At 40.3% G+C, this 14091-nt stretch overlaps 1 protein-coding gene across 2 annotated transcripts in view; it reads left to right on the top strand.

The window, feature by feature from the left end:
* The first annotated feature begins 10286 nt into the window (after positions 1 to 10286).
* CYTL1 (cytokine like 1) overlaps positions 10287 to 14091 on the top strand; it is a 4161-nt gene continuing 356 nt past the window's right edge. Inside the window, exons 1-4 of one of the 2 annotated variants that reach the window (XR_003572128.1) lie at positions 10287 to 10564; positions 10671 to 10715; positions 12159 to 12287; positions 12457 to 12950. Coding sequence is in view for 1 of the 2 variants with exons in the window: in XM_027891978.1 (XP_027747779.1) it covers positions 10421 to 10564; positions 10671 to 10715; positions 12159 to 12287; positions 12457 to 12528 (390 nt within the window). In the remaining variant the exon portion in view is untranslated. Of the gene's footprint in view, positions 10565 to 10670; positions 10716 to 12158; positions 12288 to 12456; positions 13121 to 14091 lie in introns of those variants that run through there. The other variant, XM_027891978.1, reaches the window with a different exon arrangement.

Raw genomic sequence — 14091 nt, forward strand, 5'->3', positions numbered from 1 at the left:
ACACCATTCAACATGCACTGAAATTCAGATTCCAGACCCAGTACTGGTTTGTTTTCTGTTCAAGGTTTAAATTCTTCTAATACAGTGCCTGTGTGTGTGTGCGTGTGTGTGTGGTTTGGCTTCAATATTTCCTGGAGGAATGCGTCCACACAGCTAAACAAAATACCTCCCTGGGGGCAACTTGTGCTTTACAGTCGCTGCAGCACAGAGAGAAAATCTGATTTTACAAAGACAGAAATGGAGTACATCCTGCCAGGGTTTGAGAAAAGCTTCACGCTTGACATCATTAATGGTCAAATTATAACTTCAAAAAATAATATTTTCCTTCAGTGCATTTAAATCAGGAGCCTTGAAACCTTGCCTATCTCTTTGGGAAAATAATGGAAGATAGATACATAAAAATAATCAATATTTTCTAACTATAAAAGGACTATGGTCAGGCACCTTTTCCAAAACAGTTTTACATGCTTTGTAAGTTGCTTTTTTTCCCTACAGCTTGGTCTGTTAACAAAGAGGTGTATTAAATACAGATGAACAAAAAGATCTGCTCAGAGCTTTTCCAAGTGCTGATTCCTCTGTAGAGCTACTCAGGCCTGACACTATGTCTCTCTCAATGAAGGCTCAGTGTCCTCAAAGAGCAACAAATACATTTAGCCTTTTCCTAGCAAGTTCAACACTTGAGCTTAGAAAATGCATCTCACTAAAGACCTTTTTTTTTTTTCTTACTCCTATCAAAGCATAAAGCTAAACAGAGCCAGTTTATTGGCATCAAGAACCGACAGACTGTGTTTGGAAATGTAGCCCTTCTTTGAAAAGTATGTATAAAGCAGAATCAAAGAGTCTGCTTTGATCACTTTGATACTTTCCTGAATGTTGTTAGATTTCTTTGACTCCATTTGCTCCATTCCTCTTTGGTGTCAGAGAGAAAATGGTGTGGACAATGCTATCATTCTCTGCCTGGTGCATTGTTTTATCACAGAAGCTCATGTACCTAAATTATGCAATAGGAAGAATTGAAACTGTGTCTTTTTGATGTGAACAAAGTTGATGCCAACATTTTTGCTAGTGTACATTTAATGAATAAAATGGGTTGATGTTCTGAGTGCAGTTCATAGCGTAGCAGCTGCTGTACTGCCTGGACATGTGCTTTTCATGTTCCCCAGGAGCAAAAACAGCCTTTCTTTAGAGCACTGTGTAGCTGCACAGTACTGCTGGCACAGCAGTTTTAATGCTATATTCAATCTAGGGTCCAGTGGGACAACAGTCCTTCTCTGGCCAGTGCATTATCACATCCTTCTCTGGGCTGGACTCCAAGGCTTCCAGCCTCTATTTCAGGCAGCTGTGGGCTCTCTCCTGGAAAGCCATGGACCACTTGTCCTGTGCCTCTGCAGCTTCAACTCTTGTCTCAGTCAATGCAATGGTTACTGGCCAGCCATCAAGGCAGACCCCAAGCCAAAGTGCAGCACAGAAGGAGAATTTTCACCTTGCTTGGACTCTGCAGTCCTAGTGTGCCTGGATTTCTATTTCTTCTTTGAGACTGGGATGTATATACATAGTTGTCTACCTCCCTTTCTAACCATTATTGCAGAACTTCTCAGTAACAGCCACAGGAGAAAGGATTGTGAATGAGGCAGGCTGTGATGGGTCTGGACTGCCTTGAGCCACAGAGCTGACAGCCAGCTTTGGCAGGAGAGCAGGACAAGGACCTAGCTGTTGAAAAAGTAACTAGGGCGGCAAGGAAAGAGAGCTAAAAGGGAAATTTGTCCCAACTTATTGTTGAGACTTATGTCCCAATGTATTGTCTACATTTTGTCCCAACTCTCCCATACACTGACTATTCCTAATGTTCTTTCTGCACCATATGCAGTCTAAATTCATCCTCCTCTACTATGGGTGGCCAAAAGTGTATGCAATATGACAGATGAACAGATTCCTGCATTTATACCTACATCAGTATCTTCTTGTCCCTGCTGGCTGGAACTCCTCTGACACATCCTAAGATTAAATTCACCTATTTTATGGTAATTCCAAATAGCTGCTGATATTTATCCCATGATTAATGCAAAAGTATGTAGTAATTAACTTAGCACTTTTTTTTTTCATTCTTTATCATCACCACATAATGAGTTCTTGCACTATAGTAGAAACTCTATGCAAAAACTCATAGCCAAAAACATAGCACTATTGGATTTAATTGCTTCCATTAATCCAGCCTCTAGTTATCTGTATTTACTTCTAATCTTCTATGTTGATACAGACTCCTAAATGTTTAAGTCATGTCAGTGGAAAGGTGCATGATAATACTCATCACAAAGATAGATCGTGATTAATACAGTAAAGACAACGCTTCAGCTGTGTGCCTTTGTGTTACTAGGAAGTCATCATTTCACACAAGCTGCATGGTTATAAGGTAGATGGTGAGTACATTAACTGTGGATGATTTAAGGTAAACACACAGGGGTTTCCTTTAGTATTCACTCAAGATTACTGGGGAGTTGGGCAGCCTCTTTCCCTCTTATGCACTCACACATGTTTTTACCCTTTTTGGGCTTTTTATTTGAGGACCAATGTTTAACAAAGAATATTTAAATTGCCCCTGCAAACTTTAGCATGCATTCACTCTTGTATACTCTGTGTATATGTATATCAGAAGGACACTTTACATTTCAAAAGCAACACTTCTAAGTTTTCTGTGGACGGCTTCTTATTTCAGGAGATGTTCTCATTTGCAAGGGTAGCCTCAGCTCTCAGCAAGAGAGATCACTGCAGTGACTCACTAACTTTCATTGCTGATAAGATTGCTTTTTGCCCAAATGCAGTTTGCCTAGTTTTCAGCTTGGGAAACTTCTTTAAATTCACCAGTGACTTTGCCAGCTAGACAACGACAGCATCAGAGTGAGAATCACACCATTTCAATGGGTTGATTGTGAAATAAATATGAACAGAAACAGCAGGGGGTAGCTTTTCTTTAGCAGTCACAGTTTCCTTTTCACTATATGCCCTTAAAATGCCCAGGCAGACCATTAGCAGAGAGGAAGATTGATAGAATTACATTTACATTTTAAATCAAGCCAAGTTCTCACTTCCCCAGCCACAACCCTTCTAAACCATCAAACAAACAAACCAACCAAAACAAAGCAAGAAAAGCTGCAGCCAAATAGAAAGGAGGAAAATAAATGTTAATTTGATTAGTCTTCTAATGGAAATTAGTTAATGGTCCAAAATTAAAAGTATAAACGTTTAAGACCTTTTCTTTTCTATACATGAAAGGCATAACACTGCAACTGGGGGGATTCTTCGCTTGAAATACTCGTCTTTGTGCCACCCCTCAGTGCTTTCCTCACTACATTACCCAGCTGTAATGTTGTCTCAGTTCTGTATCACTATTTCTCTTTTCTTTTGGGAATAGCTATAAAATGAAACTTTATAAAACTGTAAGAGTAAGTAGGCACACTGCTGTTGAGGGAGTCCCACAGGTCACCCCTGGATCTGCCAAGACTTTTGTCCAGGCAGTGACCATGAACACCCATCTGTCCCCTGGCATCTGCTGCCCTGTGCAACCCAGTGCCAGCGTTTAACCCAGTGCCTGGTTAACCCAACACCATTTGCTCTCTGGGAGGCTGCCTAAGAACCAGCTGTGCAGGCAGGAGGGGCCTGTTTGGCACCTCATCTTTGTAGATGCTGTCAAAACTACCTGTTGAATGCTGCCTACACCTCGCCAGGTAAATTGGGGCAACACTGCTCTGCCTCTGTGGGGACGGCAGGGCAACCTCCACGTGTAGGCAAGACCCTCTGCAAGCCACAGTCTTATCATCATATCATATTATCAACTATACCATGTATGTATGTAGCTACATTTCATGTATCAACTAGTTCTTTTCTTAGTCACCTAACTTAAAACAACCAAACTAAAAAATACACTTGTAGGGACACTTAGTCATCTGGGAATTCATTACATGTGGTTTAGAAACAGAAGGAGATGCTTTTTCCATTTTATTTTTATCAAACGAGTTTAAAACATAAAAGCTGTCCAGGTTTAAATGGTAATTGCATCTGAAACGCAGTCTGGTGTAAACATCAGTTTCTGACATGCTCAGATATTTATTTTTTCTTTGTTTTGCAGCAAGTTGACAGAACAAAAATATAATTACTAATTTTACTGATTTTCTTAAAGAGAATGAACATCCTCTCACTTTCATCACTTCTGGATTTTACCTAGTAGAGTAGATTCTCAACTATTCCACCTTATTTTATACATTTTTATTCCATAGAAAAGTATTTTATCTGTAGAATGTACTTGTCATATCATTTGGTTTCAGGGCACTGCCAAAGATAGCTCTGAATCTGTATTGTGTCACCAACAAACAGGACTCCAAAAGGTAATACTGCTTGTGAGAAACAAGAAATAATGTGACTGATTTACTTTGGCTTCAGGGCTTTCGTGCTACCAAGACCAGTAAACGGAACACAAGTTTTAATCTAAAGTGAGAATGTGGATCTGCAGGAGTCTGTGACTTGTGTTATTGATTTCAGTGATGGCAGAATTTCTTCCACTATGCTTAAATATAAAATATGAAAAGCAGTGTGCAGAAAAGAAAGTAGAACTATGAAGATATGATGTATTGCGTGGACTCGGACCTTATCTCCTCAAGCAGGTGCGATGAGAATTTACGCTACCTTGTGGTTGTTCTAGCCTGCTGGAAGAACTGTTGTTTGTATCTAGAAATACACACAACCACATAAACTGTGACGTTTGCAGTTTTCTAATCAAGAATAAGTAGAAAACTGTGCCTGTTAGCGTGCTAAGCAGCTACTAAAAAGCTCCTGTGCAGGCTGTAGATGAGCAGAGAAGTCTCTTTGGATTTCTGTTTGGCTCGGACTGTTATACTGCTGCATATAGAGCTGCACTTTAAGTCTCATCCATTTATTTTCTTTTGGTGACATAATTCTTCTGAAAGGTACAGGAATACCAGTCCTACAAAATACAGTCCCTCATCTCCTTGCATATTAACCACAGTGTAGACAAGAGCTCCTTGGAGGGACAGCAGAGAGCTTAGACCTTGCATTTTTCACAATTTCAATTCCCAAGTGGGCTTGTATCAGGGACAAGTTTGGTAGGTGAATACACTTATTTGTATCACCTCTGATACACTCCTTAGTGGCTGACATAATTTTTCATCACAAGGGTAATTAGGGAGGGTGGGAAGCTGACCAGCAATGATAAGACCTGTAGCTATCTGCCACATTTGCATGAGAGAGAGAGGATAGAGGGCAAGAACAGAGCAGGAAAGCATGAATAACTTGAAATACTGCGGCTATAAACCTGTACAAGACTCCCTCCCTGAAACCCTGTTATTGCAACCCTGACTTCAGCATTAATAAAGAATGGTATAACATTGGGATAACTCATACATGTGAGTGGTCTCAAAGCCCAGACAGAGTACAGACAAGGCACTTATGTCCTGCTGGGAGGAGGCTGCTCTCCTGTGCCCGTGGCCAGAGAGGCAGCTGGGCTGAAAGCACCACTGTTATTTCACCAGAGAGGTCTGCAAATTACTCCAAGCTGAAATTGTCTTTTTCTTAACAACGTGGTGAAGGCTTAATACTCTAAATCCTGCATTACTTGAATCAATACGCCTTGCAGTCACTCAAAAGAGTATCCCTGACAGGGCTAAAACCGCGTAATCTCCTGTCTCCCTGGTGCTGATGGCTGTGTTCCCACAGCGTCTGTGGGAAATACCATTATCCCCGTTATGGAGGCAGCAGCCAAGACAGAGGCAAGCCGGGTTACGTTTGCACTTCAAGGACAGAGGCTTGTGTGGACATCTCTGAGCTGTCCTGAGCACTGCCATTGCTCTGAGCTCCTTTACCCTGGGGGATCCAGGGTAGTGCTGCCCAAGCCCCTGTCCTGCTCCAAAGGCAGGTTGAACACCACTCACAGAGAGGGCTGGTAAACACAGACAGTGTCAGTGATTTGGTCACTGGTCTGAGGCAGCACACAGGAATTATTCCTGTTCCCTAGCCCTGCTGGGCTGTCCTGTCTCTGTCCTGGACTACAGGACTCAGCATTTCCATATGTTTTCCTGAAGGGAAACTGCCCAGCACCAGGTTCATGCTAGCTAGACGTACAGATTTCAGAACATCTAATTACTTTTTCAGCCCCAGATGGCTTAGCTGCTTCTATAACCATTTTCTTTAAGAACAGACTCTTGAGCAATAGCATCAGTTTCCCCACTGTATATGTAAATTTTAAAAAATAATAACAGCAGTGATGAAAAAGAAGCCTGTACCACTAAGTGAAGAGGACTTTTCCTTAATTATCATGGGGAAATGGCATTGCAACAACAGCCAAGTGACAACTCTGAGATCCTGCCTGCTTTGTCCATTGCCCATAGCTTGGCCAAGCCATGCAGATCACCAGCAGAAACCTACTGCTATCATGGAACAGAAAATAAGACACATTGAATCACCCCAGCTTCAAATGCAGGCACACTGTCATACCTGACTTCCTTCTGTGCCAGGGAGCTGGCAGCCTTGGGCACCAGCACTCCCAAGATTAAGGGTAAAGTGGGGACTGCACAACCCCTGTACCAAAATTCAGTCCTGATTTCTACAAAAAGGCTCAACATAGTGTCCTGTTGCACAGCAAGGAAAAACATGACAAACAGGTAAGACCTTAACCAAGAGGTCAGGGTTTTCAAAAAGCCTGGTTCTGAGGTGGAAGCTCCCAGGACAGTTTAGCTCTGCCCTTAAGCAAGAAGTGGCACCTTTGTCACAACAACCAACTGAGTCACAGGGCTTTGAAGCACTGCTTAAATACACAGGGCTTCCTCTGTTTTACTGTTTTTATGTTTTACTTTACCTATTTTTCAGAAGCTCCTTTCATGAGGTGTCTCATTACAGCCCAAGACTATTTTAAAATAAACATTTTCATTAAACAAGTGGATTTTGGAAATCAGCAAGTTGAAAGGGCTTTTGTCAAAAGTTGATGGAGGCCCTGTTAGACTGTTCAAACATGGGAGGAATTTCTGCCCGCACAGTGAGTCCTTTGACATTTCTAAAAGTATTATTTTTTGAGTTTTCAGTAACTTGGAAGTAAAAAGACAACATAGCTCTTTTAAAAAAAAATATATATATATATACACAGTTACATCATGATAGGCTTCTAAGTTTCCTCTCAGCCCATGTGTCCACTTTTGCCATGGAATATTCTGTACACAAGAGTAAATAAACGCACTGCAAATGGCACTCAGACATGTAGTGACATCAGCAGCCTCAAGAGCTAAGGCAAAACTCAGAGAGTGTGTGTCCTGAGCCCTGGAAGCCCCCATGCTCACCGAATGGAAGAGCATGAAAAGAATGTGTCTGTAGAGGAGGCGTCTGTAGCATGATGATCATAGTCAATATGGTAGTACTGATTAATTCCTGCTGTGCTCCCTTCTATTGCCAGCCTGAGCATTGTCCTACAGACTAGAAGAGCTGCAAATAGCTGCTTCTCTATAGAGGCAATCCTTAGGCGAGTTTTGACTCTATTATATTTTGATCTTTTGCCCCTTCCCCTTCTGTACCTCTAAATTCCATTTCCATGTCCATTTTGAATATTGCCTCTAAGATGCTATTAGCCTTTGTGAAGAACAGCTTGTATCTCCCTGTTAAAGACCTTCTCTGCCCAAGGCAGGGAATGCACCAGAATTAATAAGTGGCTTTGCATAAGTAACTGGATAAAAACAGTCACTGAAAAGATTCTGGAGTTTCAAGGGCTTTGGTAACTGCACCAGGTGCCTCAGACTGAAAGGACTTCCAGTGTCTGGTGTCACTTGCAAGTTCTACCGACCAGTGAGCTTCTCAGAGAAAAGGTATTTACCCATGTCTGAACCAGAACCCGAAGGCACTCGGAGATCGAGGATAATCTTGCTGATGAGCTACAAACAGAAAATAACTGAGAAGAGAATATTTGTCTTTTTTAACTGAGTTGCATATTCTGCGTGCTGAGATGGGTGGTAGTACTGATGAGCTAGTAGATATTGGAAAATACTCCTTTGGGTCAGAGTCAGCTATGCAAGTAATCTGGCCCAGGGAGAAGATTTAGGTGAGGAATTAGTCTTTCAGGGTTTTTCAGGAAAAAAACCCAACTGGTATTTCTGAGGTTAGCTAATTTTTTAAACTCTTTGAGTAGATATCCATCACAGCTGACTTTCCTTGACTTAGTTTATATGGGATCAAAGAGAAACCACAAGGCAGGAATACTGTAGCTGAGCAAAAACTTAAAAGCAAATTACTTTAGCAATTTTTCCCCTTCAAAAAATAGTAATTTTTTTTATTTGATTAAGTGTTTTGGTGAAGCCTTTGCTCTCCTAAGCCATCCTTAGCAGCAGCTCAGTTACTTACTTTTTGTACTGAGAGAGCATTTATGCTGTTCAGAAAACTGCTGTTCTGGCAAAGCAACTACATTTTAGCAGCTTGCCAAATGTGAATGTGATAGAAGGATAATATTTCATTCCTACCCTCAGCTATTCTTTACAGTAGTGAGATGGTGATTAAGAGTCTGTTTCTCTACCAGCAAGACGCACAGTCAGTAGCATCCTTTCCTTGGACTTTCACTGGGTAGCTGTGTTTAGAACTATGATCCAGCTGACTGGGGCCGTCTCAAGATGCTTCCCATTTCCCTCTGGTATCTTCATTCACTTGTTCAGGCAACTCCTTTTCCTGAAAATAGAACCCAGCAGCCCATTCTCCAAGGTCAGTTCTAAAATCCCCACATCCAGGACTCTCAGTTATCTTTTCTCTCCAAGGATCTACCACTTAAACTCAGGAGCACATGATGTTACTAAACCAGTTGTTCTTTATGAAGGTAAAGAAGTGCATAACAGGATGGTAGAATGCAGCTCTCTTCTCCTGTTTCCTCCAGGTGTTTTGGTGGATTTAACTCACAGTCTTCTGCAACATATAGAGTACTTACTTTTCCCCAAAACTAGTTTCCCACCTTCAGATAAGCCTTCCTGGTCTACTACAATGTCAGGGCATTTCAGTACTTCACTAGATATGTAATTGTTTTGGCTAATACCTCACTAAAATCTGAATTTAAAAAGTTGGGAGGTGGCATAACTTTCAAAATAACCAGTTCTTCATTCAAGGGTACCTCCATTTTACAGGACAATTAACATATAAAAGAACATATGTTCAGCTTCAGGCCTGCATCCCAGCATCTGGATTTCTCTGCTCCGTCTGGCATCTAATAAAAGAACAGAGCCTCATAAATTCAATTCAGAAAGCAAAATAGCTTTTATACATTTATGACAGCCATATAGATGTGTATTTACTCTGTTTGAGACCATGAATATATAAGTGCACTGGACTCCCCAAGCACCCATAACAAGCCCTATTGTTTTGATTGATAAATTGGGAGCATTTGCATAGAATCATAGAATGACCTGAGTTGGAAGGCACCTTAAAGATCACATAGTTCCAACCCCTCTGCCATGGATAGGGACACCTTTCACTAGACCAGGTTGCTCAGAGCCCCATCCAACCTGGCCTTGAATAATTCCATGGACAGGGTATCTATAGCTTCTAAGGGAAGCATGCTCCAGTGCCTCACCACCCTTACAGGAAAGAATTTCTTCTTAATATGTAGTCTAAACATACTCTTTTTCAGTTTGAAGCCATGTCTACCATCTCCATTCCACTTCCCTTGTCCCTCAGGGCAGTCTCCAAGGGGATACTACTGACTATCTCCTTGAAGAGCTGAGAGTTTCCCTTCCTAAAGTTCAGGGACCTAACTTTACTCCTTACCTGACCCATATCCATCAGGATCACAAACTCCACTAATGTATTATTAAGTTAAATGAGAAAATTGTACTAGACCTGGGAGTTTTCCTTTATAGCCATATTTCATACAGCTTCTAAGGATGATAAACAGATCTGATTGATACTGCCAACATGACACCCATCCTGGAAGAATTTCTCTCTATCTACAGCCTATGTATTCCTGCAGATGTACATTAGGTTCTCAAAAACCAGACCTATGTGTCAAAGCACATACAGGATCAGAGCCTTTGACACTGTGATAACCCTGTGGTCTTTCTTACACATATTTCTGTTGTTTGAGATGCTCACTAGGTTGTTTTCTTTCTGGAATGAAAAGTGCCAGTGGTGTTTTTCTTTATTATTCTCATTCCCTCCTTCTCTGCGCCGGGCAGGAAAGCACTAGCAGCTCTGCCTCACAGACTGGCAGGAAATTTAAGACGGCAGTAAGCTGCTGCTTGGACCACCCCCAGGCTTTTTTTTTCTGTTGATGCAGGAGACTATTTAATTGAGGGCTGCTTTGTCAAATTTACTCGTTGATGCTCACCAGTACCTGCCTATAAGCTGACGGTGATTCTTTCCCTCCCTTCCTCCTCTTTTGGACAAACTCCCCACAATGAAGATGCTGCTGAGCCTGATTGCTCTGCTCTCTGCAGCCCTGCTAGCCAGCGCAGCCCCTCCAACTTGCTACTCGAGGGTGTTGTCCCTGAGCAAAGAAATCACAGAGTCCTTTAAGGAGTTGCAGACCTCCAAAGATGTGGTGAGTCCACCTAAAAACTGCTCCTGCACAGAACCTGCAGATTGCTGCTTTTGACACAGGTTTCTCTCAAAACAAAATTGCAATAAGTCTTTCTTCTTCCCTGCAGGACTCGTGTGTGGCAACACTGCCCAGGCTGTACTTGGACATACATGTAAGTTTGCACACCTCTTTCTTATGTTGTGCAGTAAAAGTAGTTCATGAAAAGTGAGAATAACTCTTAAGATTGTACTCCAGAAGAGTGGTTTAAAAGGAACTTTTAAAAGCTTAATTAACTAGAGAGATGAGGGGCAAAAAAAAAAAAAAAAATCTTATTTTAAACTTTAATAAAATCCCTTTGGACTTTGTAAGATTTTACTTGATTAAAAATTAAAAATTGAGGAAATCAATATTTTTAAGTGATTGCCATATGTACTTTATTAATTTATTGCAAAAGAGCTTTTTCAGAAGTTAAATATGTGCAACAAAACTTTGAATAATATTTTAAAACAAGAAATGTAGAATAAAATTTCTTCACTTAATAAATCTACTTCATTTTATATCCTGAGTATTTTCTGGTAGTTTTAATAAAATAAGTAATAAAATAATAATGTAGTTTTAATTAAAAGAAGTGCAGGAATACCTTTTCTGGCTTTTTCTGTTTTAAATAGCTACTTGTTGAATCCAGAAAGAAAGTGTGCCTGAGCATATGGAAGTGTGATACTGAGAAAAGACAGCAGTAATCATCTTCCAGCAAAGACAAAATAACCTCCTGTGCACAGAGTTAATGTCATAATGTTCTGCCCTGAGATATTTGATATATTTTGCTTCTTTTCCCAGTGCTCCACTGAGTAAATAAAAAAAAAAAAAAAGAAAATATCAGACAAAACAAATGTCTGACACATTTTTCCAGAAGCAACTATACCATCAAGCCTTATAATTTAGGACCTCTAGATGCCAGTTCCAGAGCTGTCAGTATTTCATATCATTGCAAAATCCAAGCAATGTGAGTCCAGTGCCTCAGTTTCCCTTGCTTTAAAAAAAAAAAAAAAACAACCAAAAAAAAAACAACTGGGGTATTTATTTACCTGCTTCACATTGTAAATAAATTGTGAAATTCATGTTGTCTGTGCTTTATTTTAATAACACAAAGTTTGAGGTAAAAATGACTCTGGAAAAATCTTGACTGGTAGTCATGGTGTTGCCTATTGTACAGGAACAGAGGAATCAAGTCTGTGAGATCTTGATAATCTGTTCATCAGCTAAATCAGGTGCTCTCTTAAAAGTGATGCAGTGCACCTATTCTTTAGATAACTCCACCTACTATAGGAACAGGTTTGATTGTACTGGCACTTCTGCCTCCTAAAGCATGTGAGAAAGAAGCTGGCAGACCAAGACTGTATATACCCACTTTTCCAAGCACTTATTTGGACAAAATATTTTTGTTATAAAATATTGACAGTGAATTTTCCTAACTAAAGGTTACATAGATTACATGTACATAGAGGTAGGAATTCAAGGTTCCCACATAAGCAGTAAGAATTTTGGAAGTGGTGGACGAGGAACATAGATCTGTGTTTGTGCAGGGTTACACAGACCTCTTTTGCATGCTTTGCAGAATTACTGTGTGTTGGCAAAGCTCCGTGATTTTGTGGCCTACCCCAGATGTGACACAGTGCTTGAAGTAAATGAGCTGAAGGAAAAAGCCCGTAGCCTATACACCATCTTGATCTCCTACTGCAGAAGGGTAGGTCAAGATGCATCAACAGGGACATGGTCTCTGCTTTTAGCCTTATCTGTCTCCACACTGTTCCCTAACCCGCAAAACTGGATGAGGCCTGAGCTTCTCAACACTGTGCTATCTTCTGCCTTTCTCCTCATAAATGTTAGCCTTCTTTGTTTGTTTGTTTCTGCAGGACTTGGTGTTCCTCACTGATGACTGTAATGCTCTGGAAACTCCCATTGAACACTCCATCACTGAGAGCTAAAAGGAAGTTAACTCAAAAGTTGTACGTGGGAAATTTTCAAGGAGATCAAGAGTCAAAATATATATATATATATATATATGTGCAGTCTATAACGTTAACAACTAAGATCTTTTTCAAGCACACTAGCAATATTATCTCAGACCTACCCATTTTTCTCTGCCTTGGCAGGAAATGAATTGCATGCCTTGCATACCTACTGAGCTGCTAGGGAACCTACCATTAGGGAGCAGTTTTTCTTTTGGCAAGGTATGATGTTTCAGCTTAGCCAAATGTATAAAGTATGTTTTGTTTAAACATCAGAAACTAGATTTATTTTTTTTTTACTCTTTTACAAATAATTAGACTCATATAAAGAAAACACTTTATGACTAACATTCTATCCTGATTTAGCTGTTCTTCTTTTATTAGATGGGCATGGAAGTGTGTTTCTTAGTGTGTTAGATAGAAGAAGTGTAACTCCATACTGGTAGATTTCTCTGCCTGTACAGCTCATATATGTATGTTGATAGTTTGTGATGTCAGACTTGTGAGAATGGAGGTGAAAGCAATCTGTCTTTGTGGAAAACTAAATAAAAACAGCCTTCTAAACCAAGATGCTTGTGTTACAACATGTCTTTCAAGATCAAGCCGAAAGGTGTCATTCTTGAAAACTTATTTTTCACAGTCACTTGCAAGTTGTTTTCACATAGCAAGTTGTTTTGTTTCCATAGCAATGCAAACTTTGCTGTGTCTGCATGATTTGACAATGTGTAAATATCTACTAGGAGAATTTTTCCATACTGCAAACAATTTCCTTAATGAAATTAGTGATTTGGGAGGTTTTCAATAGAGTTTCTGTGTTGTAAAGCTTGCATTGTGACCTGGCAAGCAAACTGCAGAGCAAGACGTGTTCCATTTTCTGCAGAAACCCATATATTCTGTCCCTAGAACTGGACCTCGGATAAATATACAGGTAACCGTGGTATTTCTGCCCCTGCTGCTTTCCTGCCTCAAGGACACACACTTTCCAAAATGGAGTATTTGATGAAGATTTTCTCTCGGATATTCTCATAACTCCTCATTGTCTTTCTCTATTAAAGTAAATAAGTCTTCCCTAGACATTTGGTGGAACTCACAATCCTAGCTCCAGATTTCTCCTGTATATTCCCATTCTTTTTCAACCACCTTCCAAATATATTTTCTTCTGTTTCGGGCTCATTACCTCTGCAAAGAAAATGTAGCCTAGTTTATTTAGGACAAAATATCTTGCAAGAAGTCTTTGGAACTGGAAACAGAGTGGGAATCACTACTTTATTTGAACTGCTTTGGTTAGTAACTTTAGCTTTTTCATGACTGACAAGGACAGACTGTCTGCAAAACACTCTTAGCATGGCTACTTACCAACAGCTCCATTCTGTGCTGTTACATCCTAGTTCTGCAGAAGCTGAGAAAAGCAAGTAGATGCTTTGGGGACTGTACATACTTGAATGGACTTTAAAGCCTATTATCCATTTGCAGATGCTGTATATTTTATTCCTAGAATTGGGTTTGTCTGATCATTGGTGTGCTTTTACAAGTATATTC

This window comes from Empidonax traillii, unplaced genomic scaffold (assembly GCF_003031625.1).
Source record: "Empidonax traillii isolate 1590-97213 ecotype Southwest subspecies unplaced genomic scaffold, ASM303162v1 scaffold336:size770142, whole genome shotgun sequence".
Classification (NCBI taxonomy): Eukaryota; Metazoa; Chordata; class Aves; order Passeriformes; family Tyrannidae; genus Empidonax; species Empidonax traillii.